The 15,465-nt window shown below is 34.2% G+C and overlaps 2 protein-coding genes across 5 annotated transcripts; both read left to right on the top strand.

Annotated features, from left to right (window-relative positions):
• Positions 1-623: 623 nt before the first annotated feature.
• On the top strand, positions 624-4,827 carry LOC117919769 (transcription termination factor MTEF18, mitochondrial-like). 2 transcript variants are annotated; one of them, XM_034837016.1, is made up of 2 exons: positions 624-2,851; positions 4,466-4,827. In XM_034837016.1, exon 1 carries the CDS (start codon positions 865-867, stop codon positions 2,632-2,634), a length of 1,770 nt encoding a protein of 589 aa, XP_034692907.1. In that variant the 5' UTR covers positions 624-864; the 3' UTR covers positions 2,635-2,851; positions 4,466-4,827. The 2 variants fall into 2 exon arrangements, with proteins under 2 accessions (XP_034692907.1, XP_034692906.1); XM_034837015.1 differs by having other exon boundaries at positions 4,463-4,827.
• A 2,069-nt stretch (positions 4,828-6,896) lies between these two features.
• On the top strand, positions 6,897-9,162 carry LOC117919563 (protein HEAT INTOLERANT 4-like). Of its 3 annotated transcripts, none has more exons than XM_034836727.1 (2): positions 6,897-7,199; positions 8,283-9,162. In XM_034836727.1, exon 2 carries the CDS (start codon positions 8,330-8,332, stop codon positions 8,747-8,749), a length of 420 nt encoding a protein of 139 aa, XP_034692618.1. In that variant the 5' UTR covers positions 6,897-7,199; positions 8,283-8,329; the 3' UTR covers positions 8,750-9,162. The 3 variants fall into 3 exon arrangements, with proteins under 3 accessions (XP_034692618.1, XP_034692620.1, XP_034692619.1); XM_034836729.1 differs by having other exon boundaries at positions 8,338-9,015; XM_034836728.1 differs by lacking the exon at positions 6,897-7,199 and adding an exon at positions 7,206-7,396 and having other exon boundaries at positions 8,283-9,015.
• Positions 9,163-15,465: the final 6,303 nt, after the last annotated feature.

Raw genomic sequence — 15,465 nt, 5'->3', positions numbered from 1 at the left:
AGACCAGAGATTTCGAGGTTGAGTCTCCCCAAGTGGTGTACCTCAGCGATAATGCCTTCTGACAATAAACCATGTCCGAGGAGGTGGGTTTCTGCAGTTGGGCAAATCACTTGGCTAATGGAAAATCCATTGTTGGAAAAGGGTTTCTTGGAATGAGTTGATACGTGTGATTCAGGAGAAATCAAAGGAACCCAACCTCTATGAATCTTTCTCGAATTTTGAAATCCTCTGGGCAATATAATGCAATGCCTTTCTAAAACAAATTCACTTTTGCTATAAATGTCTTATTTAGAGAAAAAGGGCATTTTGGGGATAATTTTTCATTTGGTTGCAGTTTTTTAGAATATTTTTTTAATTATTATTATAATTTACTTTTGTCTCATATATTTACATATTCTTCAGGTTTGACCCTGAAAATGTAAAATGATTTATTCTAGATAAATAAAAATAAAAATATTTGTTAAGCTTAAAAATATTATTTTTAACTTTTAAAAGAGCAACCCCAAACTCTAGGTATAATTGTATAAAAGAGATTTTAAAATTAATTAAAAAGCCTTAAAATATGAAAAGACCATTGTACCCTCTCTACTCTCTACGCCGCTCGGCTCATAAACCCTTGGGGGAGGGTTCTGCAATTCAAATTCCTTTAATGGCTGTCGCTGAAACTCCAGCCGGAGCTGAAGAAGAATAACCCTTAAACTTGATCTTCTCCAACTTTCTGAATCTAGTCCGAGTTTCACTTAACCGTCGAAATCCACGGTAAGAAAATCTACCAAAGACTGTTCTTTATTATCATCTTGAGCTCAAACCTAGGCTCTTTGATCTTGTATTCGTCACCAGTCTCCACATCTCATAAATCTAGTCATGAACCGTTTTCAGAAACTCAGAACGAAGAGTGTTTTTAAATGGGTTTCTCTAAATTTCTCAGAAAACCTCCTCAAATCGTCAAAAGCCCCATTTTTGGGTGCTGGGTCATTTCGCATTTGCCCAAACCCTAGATTTTATGGAAGAAAAACAAGCGCTGAATCCGAAAATTTTCAAAATTCGGTGGAAACCTCGATCATTGATTTTGAAAATGTTGGCCATATTTCTCGGACAACCAGGGCGCAAGCTCAAGCCGCATTGTTGGAATACTTGCACTGTACTAGGTCCTTACAGTTTATGGATGCAGAGAATATGAGTAAAAATTCTCCATTTTTTCTTGAAAAGATTTTGGGAAAGGTAAAAAATGAAGCAGAGATTGGGAAGTCCATAACCAGGTTCTTGCGGTATCACCCCATTAATGAGTTTGAACCATTCTTCGAAAGTTTGGGTTTAACACCTTCTGAGTTTACGAATCTTCTTCCGCGGAATTTGATGTTTTTGTGTGATGATCAGGTGTTGTTAGAGAATTATTATATTTTGTGTAATTATGGGATAGCTCGGAATAAGATAGGAAAGATTTACAAGGAAGCACCAGAGGTTTTCAGATATGATTCTGGGGTTTTGCGGTTGAAGCTCCAAGCTTACCTAGAACTAGGGTTGAGCCAATCTACTATGATAAAGGCTATTGCTTCAAGTCCATATCTTTTGATTGGAGATGCCAATATGGATTTTGTTAAGGCTATGGAAAAGTTGAAGAGTGTGGGGATCGAATCCAATTGGATTGAGAAGCATTTATCAGAGGGAAATTATTATGATTGGAGCCAAATGGTTGGACTTCTATGCTTATTTAGCAAAATGGGTTTCAATGGAGAGCAGTTAGGTGAATTGATAAGACAACATCCTGGGATTCTGCTTGAGTGTTCAGGGAATTTGGCACATTCTTTAGTTGGGTTATTGTTGAAGTTTGGTTTCACCACGAATGAGATATATATATTTTTTCTGCAGTTCCCACCAATTGAATTTGGGAAGTTCTATAGGAATTTCAGGCACTGCTATCTATTTCTGATTGAGATTGAGTTGGAGGTTGAGGAGATTGGCAGAATTGTTCGTTCTCACACTGTGCTGCTGGGTTCATGTGCACTGAAGAGAGTTAACAGTTTACTTGCTAACTTGAATATTGGGAAGAAGCGACTTTGTGGAATTATCAAGGATAATCCACAAGAGTTGAAGAAGTGGGTTTTGGGATCGAGGGTTGGACCATTACCAAACTTAGGGGAAGACCTAAGATCACAGCTACAGAAGACTAAGTTCTTGTCAGACTTGGGATATGTTGAGAACACAAAGGAAATCGAAAAGGCACGCAAGCTATTCCGAGGCAAAGGAATGGAGCTTCAAGAGAGATTTGATTTTCTTATGAAAGCTGGTTTGGATAGAAAGGATGTCTCCGAGATGATCAAAGTAGCCCCTCAAATTCTGAACCAATCAACTGATGTGATTGAAATGAAGATTGATTATTTAATACATGCTTTGGGTTATCCCATATCGTCTTTAGTGACATTCCCTTCTTATCTTTCCTATACAACTGAAAGGGTTGAGCTTAGGATGTCTATGTATAATTGGCTCAAAGATCAAGGAGTGGCAGAACCCAATTTGGCATTGAGCACTATTATTGCTTGTTCAGATAATTATTTTATAGACCGTTATGTAAATCGTCACCCCAAAGGAGCTGAAATTTGGGAGAAGTTGAAGCAAAAAATTTATTCAAATTAAAAAAAAAATTATTATATATCTATTACTTGTACTACTTGTATGGGATTTTCCATGCAAATATCACCAGAATGGTGTGAGGAATGGGAATACTTGGTCTTGTTACTCCTGCGAGCTGAGAAATATATCCAGCATTATTTCTCCATATATTGTAAATTCAAGCCACTTCTTCTCAATTCTCACATGCGTGAACATATGGAGCAAAGTGGATCAGACGCCGGTAATTCTAGTCTCAGTTCATTTTCATTTATCGCTTTATTCATTATTGTGATTTTTGGCCATATCATAGAAACTGAATCCACCCATTATGTTTTTCATTGCATTTTTATTTTCATTTATTCAGTTTTCTCATATTCTTGCCATTTTTTATATGTTATCTAGACTCAATATTGTTAGCATAGTAATTATTGTCGATTCATTGTTCTGATACTGGTTTGCCTAAGATATTGTATGTGTACTGCATGATAAAATGGATAAGTTCATTAGTTATGAGCTTTGAAGTAATCTGTTTATGTAGAAATAATGATCATGGTTTTGTTTTTCTTCTATATTATAAGGTAATTGCATTTTGGATCCTTTTTCTTTCTTTCTTTCTGTAGCCTTAAGTTAGAAAATAAAATGGAAGAGTCCACGATATTGATTATGACATTGGCTTCTCTACCCACCATTTCCTTTCCTCCTAAGGGAACTCTTGACTGAAGGATTGTGATCTGGTCCAAGGGATTTCCATGGGAAGCATGCAATTTTATTGGTTATAGATATGATTCATCACACATGGATTAAATTTAAACCTACTCTAAATGTCTTTGGCTAATTTCCTCACTTTGTATACTGAGAGAATCTGTGGCTATCATCACATTGTTGACATGGAATTTGCCTGCTATTATTATCAGAACAATATTTATGGCTTCTGTTTCATGGTAGACTGACCTTGTACTTGTAGAATACCCAAATATGCACATAGAGGCTTCCCTCCGTGGTCCTTTATGGCACCACCTGAAACCTCTCTTTCCTCAGGGATGGAGCCAACCAAATTAATCAACTTGTTTGTACTTCTGCTTGCAGTCAAAATTGTAAGTACCCCAACTATATTAAATGCCTAGGCTGATCTTATTATTGACTGAATGAATCCAACAGTCACTGTGAAGCTGTCCCCACGAAGTACAAACATAATACTATCACTGTAGCTATCTTTATGCGTCCTGTTGACCCCCCTTAAGATGAATCATGGACCATGTCATTCTTTTGATCAAGTAGTAGTCCATAATTTATGTGAATACTTAGGATTCCTGATGTGTGCATGTGTAAAAATATCAATTAACTTTAGCTTATTTGAATTGTGTTGGTTTCCATTTACCTAACTCTCAATTATTAAGAAACCATGTATCTAGCCAAACTCTATCATGTATTGAGAGATAGAAAGAGAGAGAGAGAGAATGAGTGCATAGTCAATGAAACTCCACTACCACTGTGCTTTGATATCTGATTGAGATGGAGGTCCTCGACCAATTCATGCTCTTCTTCTCTTCCTGAGGTTTTGTGGTTTTTTTTCTGAGAAATGGTCTTCTAAATGGTAAACTGCTGTTTCCTCCAAAATTTGGCTTCAACCACTGTATTATATACAACGAAAACATTGCTAATTCAGCAAAGTGTCATGTTATTATCTTTTATTTTCATCCAAGAAAAAGATAAACATTTCTCTGCAATTGTTATAGAAATGTTGCATAAAATCCATTAATTCCTGAATAATATCAGTTTTCATAGGATCCTAGTAGGAACTGTTGTTCTTCAGTTTTTGTGCCTGACTATTATCCTTGTTTCAATTGGACAGAAGGCCTTGGGAGTCAATCCCTCTGAAGATAAGATTGGAGAACAAGTCAAAAGAAGGAAATGAAGGATCTGGCAATGATGGGTTGTCTCCATCCGCCATCCGCCATCCGCCAATCATATGCTGAAAATTCAATTAGAAATCTTCAAAAACCACGTTCTCTAATCTATGGGATATGAGAAACTTCAACTTCTGTAGATGTAAAGCCAAGAAAAGTGCGTCAGTGCAAGAACTGTTTTACTTTTACCTTTAAAATTTTCAGCCACTCATGTATTTTAATTATTATTTGGCTAAAGTTAGTAAGACCCTGAAAATTTGAAGATTTTCTTATCATTTTGAAAATTTGAATCATTGAAATGTTTTCTTAATTGATTGATTTATTTATTTATTTATTTTATAAATTAAGAGCATATTTATATTTTGAGATGTCATTAATGCAACTCTTTTCCTCTGATTTAACTCCTGGAGAGGCTTTCATGGGATATTTTATGATATTTGGAGCCGCGGACTTCCAGGGCTCGATCTACGGCTGCCGCAGCGTGAGGCAACAAAGCGAATAAGCATAAGCCAAAAGAGGATGGAAATCGGACACGAGGAAGTCTGTGAGGGGCTGCTGAAGATTGGTCCAAAAAAAGTTAACGACCTTCTGAAGCGGGAGATGTTAGCTATAATTCCACAATTCGAAGAAAGCGAAGCGGGAGTGACTACCTTTTCGAGACACCGAGGTCATGGATTCTATATGAACCAATCCAGCCATTGCTTGGACTCTTCTCGGAAGAGGACGACATTGCTTTCCGCAAAGGAGCTGTCCCGCTCTCTCGCTTTGAAAATGCTCCCATAAAAAATGATCTTTTTTATTTTTTATTTTTTATTATTATTATCATTTGTTTTTAAAAAACTATTTTTTATCCAAATTTTGACAAGTATTTTTTTTAATTAATTTTTTTTTCTGTTATTTAAGACTCCACGGTTGGTAATTTTCAGCCTAAGGTAGTGTTTGTTTTTTTGGTTTTTTGCTGAAAGTAATTTAATTTTAGAATTTAGGTTGTTTGTTTTTTTACTTTTTTATGATTTATTATAAACTTTTTACTAAATATAAAAAGCCAAATATTTTGACTTTTTTTAAATAGAAAAAATAACATATTGATTTATTTTTTTTACTTTTTAATACTTAATAGAAATAAAATATTATAAAAACAAACAACCTAATATTTAACACTATTAAGCATTAAGGTTCTATTTAGAATTAAGTAAAAAATAAACATCACTTAAGACAGTTTGAAGAACTTTCGTCCCAAAAGAAACGGAGAGAAATGTTACCATAGCTGCAATGGGTAGGCCAAGTGGCTCGACTCAGACCCTAGGCCCAACATCTCAAAGATAAATATGGGCTGCACTAACCAGCCCATGGGCCTACCTCCAACACTCCATAAAATCTACTGACCTTTTCGCTTTCATTTTAGATAATTATGATTACATTAATTTTTATCATCCCATCATTAGAAAATGTATTCCAAAAGTAACCAATGAAAATTATAGAAAATAAAAAAATAAAAAATAAATTTAATTGGGCCCTTCATTAAGTTCCAGGCCCACCGAAATTTCCTACTTGGCCTTTACAAGACACCACCCACATCAACATGTGGGCCCCTTACCAGGTCCGACGTAGACAGCCCAACAACGCAGGCCCATTCTCGTCCTTTCACGAATAAATTTCCAAATCACTAAAAATTCAAATTTTTTAAAAAATTGAAAAAATGAAAAATAAAAATAGCCAACTGGCAGGGGCTTCCAAAATGAAGTCGCAAAGAAAGGAATATTTGTAATTTTAAAGAGAAATGACTTGGAATACCATCACAGATAAGAGGAAATGTCAGATAAGTGCGACAGTAAAGATGGGTATCCTGGTCTTTTCGATGCGTGTTAGGAGTAATATTTTAAAAATAATCCTTTTAAAATTTTAATTGACTAGGTTAAGCTTAAAGCCTACCCTACAAATACTGTTCCACGCGCTTTGTAAAAAGCGTGTTAGTAACCTAGGGCAAAAATTATATAAAAGAAAAAGCATTTTTTTATATATTTAAAATTGTAAACTTAATTAAATTTCTCTATTACAAATATTTAAAAATATTATAATATTTTTTTATCATATTTTAAATATTTTATGAAATTAAAGCCAAAAACTAAAAATAATAATAAATATTTTAAAAATAATTTTTAAAGGTAAAAGTCCCGGATACTCTCAAATTTTCATACATTTTCAACAAGATTAATCAAATACTATTTAAAATTATTAAGAATATTTATTATTATTATTATTTATCTAAAATTATAATATATTTAAATTTTTAATTAATTAATTTCCTTAAAAAATAAAAAATAAAATTATTTTCACCTCTCTCTCTCTCTACCATGCCTCTTATTCTCACTTGTTCCTTCTTCTGTTCAGTTTTTCTCAACCTCGGCTCCTTGCTCCCATAGCTTCAATGGCGAAGATTAACCTCCTCTAACCTCAAAATTTTTCTCTAATCTTATCTTAATTCGTGTGATTTTCTGATCTGGGTCTCCATTATTTTTGCTCAGATCATCGTTTTCATTGCTTACTAGTCTCTGCAAGTCCTACTCTTCAAACCATTAACAGGAAACAAGTTTTCTGATAACTGGGGCTTTAGTGGCTTCTTGATTGGTATTCTCAGATTCTAAGAAATGGGTTTCGCACGGAATGGCTTTTTCTTATGAGGTCAGCTTCACTTTTCATCGTTCGCTCTTGTTTTGTGTGTAGAACAATCGATGGAAAACTATGTTAGTGGTCTGACTGGTTGCTGAGAAAGGATAGGAGGAGGGAGGAAGTTGAAATTTTGAATCTTGGATTTCTCATTGTTTGGGACCTGAGAAACAGAGAAACATCTACTAACGCAACTATTAGCTTTGCTTGGGGTGGGTTGTTTTTCTTTTCTCTTTTTGTAGTAGCCAAAACAACAAGAGGCTGAAAATTTTGTGTTGTTTTTCCTTTTTATTCCTCAGTTTTCTCAGCAAACAAACAGAGGGTTGTTGATTTGGGTTTTTCGTCTCTGTTATTGTTGAAAGTGAAGTTAACTTGGATTTGGATTTGGTGTTGTATTTTTTAATAAATATAGATTTTGTTTGCTGTTTCGCTATGATTTCACTCATATGGGTGTTGTCTAGATGATCGAAAGTTCTCTATAAAGAAGATGATTTAAGTTGTGATTTTTCCCCCTTTATTCGATTTTCTTCCCATGAATTTTCTGTTCACGCGTTTCTTTTAGTTTCTAATGCGTGTTTGTGTTTTGCTACGGATTAGACCAGTGCTCTGTTTGTTGCTGAGATTCTTCATAATTTGAACCCAAAAAAACAAAATCCTCTATTCAGTTGATCCTGATACATCTATTCAATTTAATTTAGGTGAGCTTATCATTTGTATTGAATCCAAAACATCATAAAACATTCAATCATTTTCAAAAGAAAAAAAAAAAAAACTGTTGCCTCAGTTTTCTCAGCAACCAAATGAATGGTGGATCAAGATTTGTACCTTTTTGCAGGGTAGGGGAAGTTTTCAATTTTGTTTGTATTCGTTGTTGTTTTGGATTAGTTTTAGGGTGTTGTCCTATTCCTTAAAGTTGGTGCTTTTGGTTCAGATTATTAACCCCCAGTGATTTCATTTTTTGTACTTTTGTTGGATTATTTTGATTATGTAATATGTATTTCTTCAAATATAATCTTTGTAGTTCACAAGGTGTTTGGAATCCAATGAATTATGTAATGTTGATTTTGGGCTCTGAGCTTGAACTTCTTTTGTTTGCAGAAATCTTCTTTAGTTGTTTGAGTTTTTCTTTGACGGACTCTCCAATTATGGGCAGAGGTAGAGGAAAGGGGAAGAAACAGACTGTTATTGCTACTCGTGATGATCCAGGAAGTGGTGAGGACGAAAAGATCCCAGCATACAAGAGAAGAGGAAGGCCACAGAAACCAGTGAAGGATGATGTTGAAGAAGAAGAAGAAGCTGAGAAGGTGGCAATAGAAGAAGATGGTGAGAATGAAAAAGGGCCTATCACAAGCAAAGATGCAAAAAATCAGGCTACAACCGAGAACGGAAGGAAGAGGAAAAGATCCTTACAGACCAAAGAGAACTCAGATTCAGTCAAAGAGGAGAATGGCACTGAAACTAAATCTAACAACAATGATCTAAAGTCTGTTGGATTTCGACAAAATGGGAGCAGGAGGAAAAACAAGCCTCGGCGAGCTGCTGAAGCTGGTGTTGAGTGCAAATGAGCTTCTGGTTAGCTGGTGCGATGCGTTTCTACCTTCTTTCCCATCGCCAGATCAGTTACTAGTATGGAAGCAAGGCTTTGTTGGTTCATAAATGTCTTCTTTTTTTTATATGTTTTGCCTTTCATAATTTCTGAATTTTATTTCTTGCAAATGGATGGTTTTAATTGGGAGATTTGGAACAGGTTATACCGCTTATAATCTTCCATAAGCTACTTCTACTATTATGCATTTCATCACGAGTAAACCGAAGCATTTTTCCCCTACCCAGCAAAACTTCTCCCACTACATCCATTTATGTTGCTCTCAGTTTGGCATAAAATTAGCCATCTCCATTCTTACATTAACAATCATATTTTCTTTTTCTTTCCTTGGGAAGTTTTTATAGTTGAGGCAGATGAATTTATACAAGCTCATTCGGGGGCATCCACCAAAGTGGTGATAAAATAATAGGCAATTACTAATATTTATGAAATCAGAGAATGAATGCTGGATGCAGGCTGGGGAACAAAGAATGAAGTTGAAATTGGATAGAAAAGTGCCTTGTTGAATACAAGCCTTCACTGGAGTTATGCGTGGCCAAATTTGTTGGATATATCACTGATGATATTTATGATCATTTGATATCTAGACTCTTTTCATGCACTGATTACTCAAGAGGCTCTAATACTTCAACCAAAGAATTCATGTAGGTATGAAGATACCACCTTCTTTTGCTTCTAATACTTTGTCTTTATAATTTCATCTAACGTTGCCCATATTGAAATAATGGAATTTTTCTTGCTAGGCAGAATGAGTAAATGGATTCTGCAATATTTACTATGTGATCCTTATCTCCACTAAAGACACATATTTTCTGTTCCTTACTTGAAAGGGAAATGATAGTGTTGCAGGTACGTACAGTGATTGGTGCATTCCATATTGTTCAACTGGGTCATCCTTTATGGTACTTAAAGATATGCATATCATTAGTGGTTCATTTCACTTCCAGACTCTGACAAGTAATGAAGCCAATGTATATGTATTAAAATCTATATGTAGCATTCATTTTGATGATGTCTTGTTTCAGGATTCTGAAATAATGTTCCCATTGTGCATGCACTAAATGAGCGGCAAAGAAAATTAGGAGGGGGACTTGGGTCAGTCTGAACCAAAAGTTGATTGACATACCATTTCTTGAATCAGTTTAGATTGGTCTTTTGAATTTTTTGTTTCACTTCATAAGGTTGGTTTTGGATTGACAAATAGGAACCAAGCTTAAGGCCTAATAAACTTTGGATTAAGGCTTAGGATGATCCGACCTAACCAACCTTTTAAACCAACGATTATATACATGTATATTTTTTTTGCATGCTATTAATGTGTATTCTAGAGATCTGGTTCCCTTTTCTTTGTTGTGATCCATGTGTATATCTGTACACCCCTGACTTGTATCTAGAACTTGGAAAATAAGGCCAAAAAGGGAAAGTCACCCGAAATGCATGATGTCCTAATGGTGTATTGACTTTTGAGGGCATAACCCAAAAGTATTTTCAACACTTCTCCTTTTTGTAGATACATAATTCTATGTAAACCTAACCTGTTTAGGCTGCTTTTTAATATTTTTAGGACTTTCTAACCCATTGGTGCTTGCAGATCAGTGACTGTGGGACACATTGAGCATTGATTTTGCAATGGAGAGACTATTTGATCTCATCCATAGCACCAAACTGTCTTAAAACTTCTTAGAAGTGAAATGAGTTGAGCTGGAAAAACAGGACCTGCTGTGCATTTGCTTTCCAAAATGGAGTAAAGTTACACGTACAGTTGAGCTGGACTCTTATAATCTTACTGTAATTTGAGATCAAGCATCTTATAGGAACATTGGGGGGAGAAATCTGCTGCTTCTTCATGTAATGCTCAACATCTCATGCATTTGGTCATCAAGAATTGATGTTCATATTCCTCCATTGTGTGTCCTTTTTGTTGTTCATGTATGTGTTTTTACCTTGGTCTATATATTGATGTATATTTATTGTGCATATTGTGAGAGAGCTTGGAAGTTGTTCATGGAATTTGTTTTCCAGACTTGTTGTAGATGTTGGGTGTTTGTGACCTTCATGTACCCTATCACATTTTCATCTTTGTACACATTTTTTCTTCTGCTTTTGATGGAGAACATGAGCACCAAAGGTGGAGAGATGAATTATTCTGGATGAATCAAGGGGTGCCTCAGGATGTAATCTAAAAATTATAGCATTAACTTGTTTTTTTTCTGTGTCCTTTTCCTATGTTTTGAGTGAAACATGTCCATTCTCTTGAATGGGGGCATTGCATCCTTGTTCTGGACAAACATTAATGAACACCCTTGTGCCTTTCTGTGCTAAAGGAAGGTTTCTTTGTTTGTTCAATTCTTTGGCTGTGCATCTGGGTGTGTGTCTGTACTCCTTTGTGTTTGCTCTGGAGTGCAGGTATACATGTTTGGAAGTTCCTAATAACTGTTTGCTGTTATTCTCAGCTGTTACATATATGTATGTTCATTGGTTACTGAAGTTTCAAAATAGCATACGTATGTTTTTTCCTCCCAGTTTTAATTGTTACTCCAGTTTTCAATTGACACATTTGGATGGAAGAAAGAAATGAATAATTGAGATATAATCAAATTCGGTTTTACATTCCTGTCTGAAGACTTGGGGTTGGGGGTGCTACTGCTATTTGCTTAACTACATGAAAAGTATTAGAACTGTCGCAGTTGAGACATGTTTAGCTATAGAGAATCAACCTCTTGATTGATCCTGTTTAGAACATAGTTTATGACACAACATCAAGATATGATGATTCTAATCCATCCCATCTAAAAGCTTTGCTACTTATTCTACCCTTTCCCACTTGCACTGTGTGCCTATTTCTTTCTTTGCTTTATTTCAGTTTTACTGGGCATGTGTCCCTATGGTCTTACATTCAAAGAGAAACTGCAATATCAAAGTGGTTTAGCATTTTTTGTTTCCTCTGTTTTAGGTGGGAGTTTTTTTTTTTTGGTACTTGTCTATTTACAAACTGATTTACCGCACATTACAAAGAGGACCCATTGGCCTATGTTTTGTTGTTTATCTGTACTTGAATGATAAAATGATGATTTACATTTGGCTTTGTTGCTTTTAGGTACTTTTGCAGCAAATCCTCTTAAGCCCTGTTCAAAGATCAGCCTGCTAAATCTGGAGGATGAGGCAAGGCTTGAAAGTTTTCACTGATGAACTTCAAATCTACTTGTGGCAAAGGCATGATGGTAAGAGTATTCCCCCACCACCCCAATCCAAAAGTAAATGAAACAGTTTCCACCACCCACACATGCATACACTGATACACCTACAACAATCACCTGCTTTCATCATCATTATGAACCTAACCAAAACCCAGCTTGTTTGTAATCTGGCTGGACTCAGGTTTAACTTTATTGTTTAGCAGGTTGGTGGATCGAGTTTTAACTTTAAGCCCTGACTCGATCAGACACACACTAAAAGACTTCCTTTCAATCATTGTATCCCTTGCTTAAAAGACACTAAAAGAATGGAAGAAGTCCTCATATATGTGTTGATATCAGCTAGTGAATCCACCGTCATAATGAAAAAGTATACAGATTATGAAGAATGCAAGACACTGAAGACAGCCAGCAAGTAAAATAGACTATTTCACAATCCATTCAGCAGCTCCATTGCCTTCCTATGCCAAAAGATCTACTGAAGAAGCGAATGTGGAAAATCTAACCATAAGCTTTTACCTTGACAGACAGGTCACCTCCTCTTTCTGGGCTCCCCAAACCTTGTGAAACATATGAGCCTTAGCAGGAACATTGCATATCCATATCCATGAAACTTTCAAAGGACAATTTATTTACATGTTTATATGGGCTTATGAGTTGTGATGTTCAGTCCACAAGTGACATAGGGCCAAGCCAAAAATCTTCCAGTCTCTGTGCAACAGCAGATATGAATTTGCTGAGACCCACATCTTCCCTTTACACATCCTAGTTTCATTTATTAATTTTAAATATAAAAGGACATTTGAATTTGTGCTTGCAAAAACCCTAACCCTTTTTCCCCTACCTTTTTTATTTCACCTCTTTATAGAAAAAAAAATGGAAAAAGGGGGTTAGGCATATATGCTCTCATCTTCTTACTCCACCCAAAAACCCTAACTGTTCTTCTTCCTCCACCTTTCTCCTCTTAGCAAAAAAAGGGAGAGGGGGTTGGTGGGGGGACCAGCCATGCTATGGTCAAGATAAGGGGAAAGGAAGAAAATGAATTTAGGTTGATTTATGGACATCATGGGTGATATGTGGATTTGTGTGTTTTTAGTGAGTGAAAGGAGAAGCTGAGGACAAGCTGAGGACATTATTACGATTTTTTTTATATAAAATAAATGAAATTAGTGAATGTAAATGGATAAAGGTGATTGATTTAGAACCCAAGTAAAAACATTAAAAGTATAGGGCAGCCTGCACCCAGAAGAAAGCCCTAACTGCTGAGTCTTGGGCCAACAACAACAGGAGAAAGTGAAAATTTTGGGATTGTGGGGAGGGGGTGGCCCTATTTTAGATTTATGGGGTCCCATTAGAGATTTGGAGATGATGTGTTTTCTAAGTGTCCCAAGTGACGAGACACTGTACTATCCACATTGGCACTTTGCCCTGTTTGTGTAATTATCATATTTGTTTCTGGGGCACTGGTAAAGGGCAAGGCCCCCTTAAATGTGGTGTGGACCATCCATCTTTAGGACACCCTTATTGCTGTTAAAAAAAAAATTTAAAAAAAAAAAAAAAAAAAACATCCCTTGTAGGATTCATACCACAATCACTTTGTTCACTGTAGATGAAATGAATGCCAGGTGGATCATATCTTCTCAATACAACATGGCCCCATGGTGTTGCCACTTTAGGGTTTTTTTTTTTTATTATCGTTACATATATTCAAGAGTCGAATCATGAAAATGGGGTGATGATATGATATCACTGAAGACCAGGCACCTTCCTTTAGACTCCAATTTGTTTACTACTTAAAAAGCCAACAAAAAAGGAAATATTCAACACCTCCTATATTTAGAGTTTGGGAATTAACATTTTTAACACTTTCAATGATAAATTTTTTTAAGTATTATAAATATTAAAAGCATTTCCTATAAACACTATCGGGTTCTTAATTTATAATCCCAAGGTTTTGGTTAAACATATCTTATTAAACTTTTATCAAATATATATTTTATTTTAAGTGAGAAGGAAGGTGATAAAAAATAATAGTAAGATAGATATTTGATGAAATTTTAAATCAATAAATACTAATGGTGCATTTGATAAGGTTTCTATTCGAAATATTTTTAGTAAAAGTGTTTTCTCGTGAAGTGTTTTTAAGAGAATTATCTATAAAGTGTTTTTCTATAAATTATTATAAGTGATTTTTCAACACTATAAGTAATTTTTCAAAATTTTAAAAGTATTTCCTAAAATTTGTCAAATACCTTATTTTTTTTCAAAAATACTTTTTAGACTAAGAACGTGTTTTGCAGTGATTTTAGAAAATACTTCTAACATTTTTAGCATTTAAAATTTTTTATAATTCAAGTGTTATAAATATTAGAAACGTTTTATAGAATTACTATCAAAATGCATTCCAAAAGTGGTTCTTAAAATCACTACAAAACATACATTAAATATTTGACAAAATTGAGAAAAGTTTTTTAAAAATCTAAAAAATTAGATGCAGTGTTAAAAAATTAATTATAGAGTTTTCTGAATAAACACTTTATGGGTAATTCTCCTATAAACATTTTTTGATAAAATACTTTAAGTAGAAATACTATCCAAGTATACTTTTAAAGTCTAATTGTTAGTGATTTTATGAAATGCTTTTAGTCTAAAAAATATTTTTAAAAAAACAAACTAGGTGTATGACAAAATTCGGGAAACATTTTAAAAAATCTAAAAAATCACTTATAATATATTATGAAAAAAATACTTGATAAATAATTTTTCTAACTTTACTTTAAAAAAACACTTTCATTAAAAACACTTCAAATAAAAATACTGCCAAATGCACTATAAAAAGTCAATGGACAGTGATTCTATAAAGCAATTCTACCTTAAAAAGTGTTTTTAAAAAAATTAGGTGTTTGGTAAAAATTATGGAATACTTTTAAAAATATAAAAACTCACTTATAGTGTTTACAAGCAACTCTCCTATAAAAATATTTAAAAAAAAAAACACTTTCCACTAAAAACACTTTAAATCGAGATAAAATCAAACACATTTTAAAAGTGTATTTTACAATGATTTTGAAAAATATTTTCAATCTTATTAATACTTAAAAAACTTTATTTTTCAAGTATTAGAAATATTAAAAATAGATATCAGAATCACTATAAAACACACTTTAAATATATTTAACTAAAATCTCATATAGTTAATAAAATCATCCCCTATCTTTTACCAAAAACTAGCAAAGCAAAATCTCAAAATTATTTGAATTATTCATTTATTCTATATCACTTGAAGACTGAGAGGAGTCTAATTCAGTGCAAATATTATATGTTAAAAATAATTTTAAAAAAATATACCTACCATTGTGATGTTTCCATTTTGAGAATAATTATTAATAAATCATGCGAATTGAATGTCATTTTCACAAGTACCTTTTGAACATAGATTTGTTTGAACCAAATGGGGGGCTTCATACCCCTTTCCTTTATT

Source organism: Vitis riparia, chromosome 8 (assembly GCF_004353265.1).
Source record: "Vitis riparia cultivar Riparia Gloire de Montpellier isolate 1030 chromosome 8, EGFV_Vit.rip_1.0, whole genome shotgun sequence".
In the NCBI taxonomy this organism is placed as follows: domain Eukaryota; kingdom Viridiplantae; phylum Streptophyta; class Magnoliopsida; order Vitales; family Vitaceae; genus Vitis; species Vitis riparia.
The sequence above is the reverse complement of the archived record's forward strand: the minus strand, read 5'-3'. Positions and strand labels throughout refer to the sequence as shown.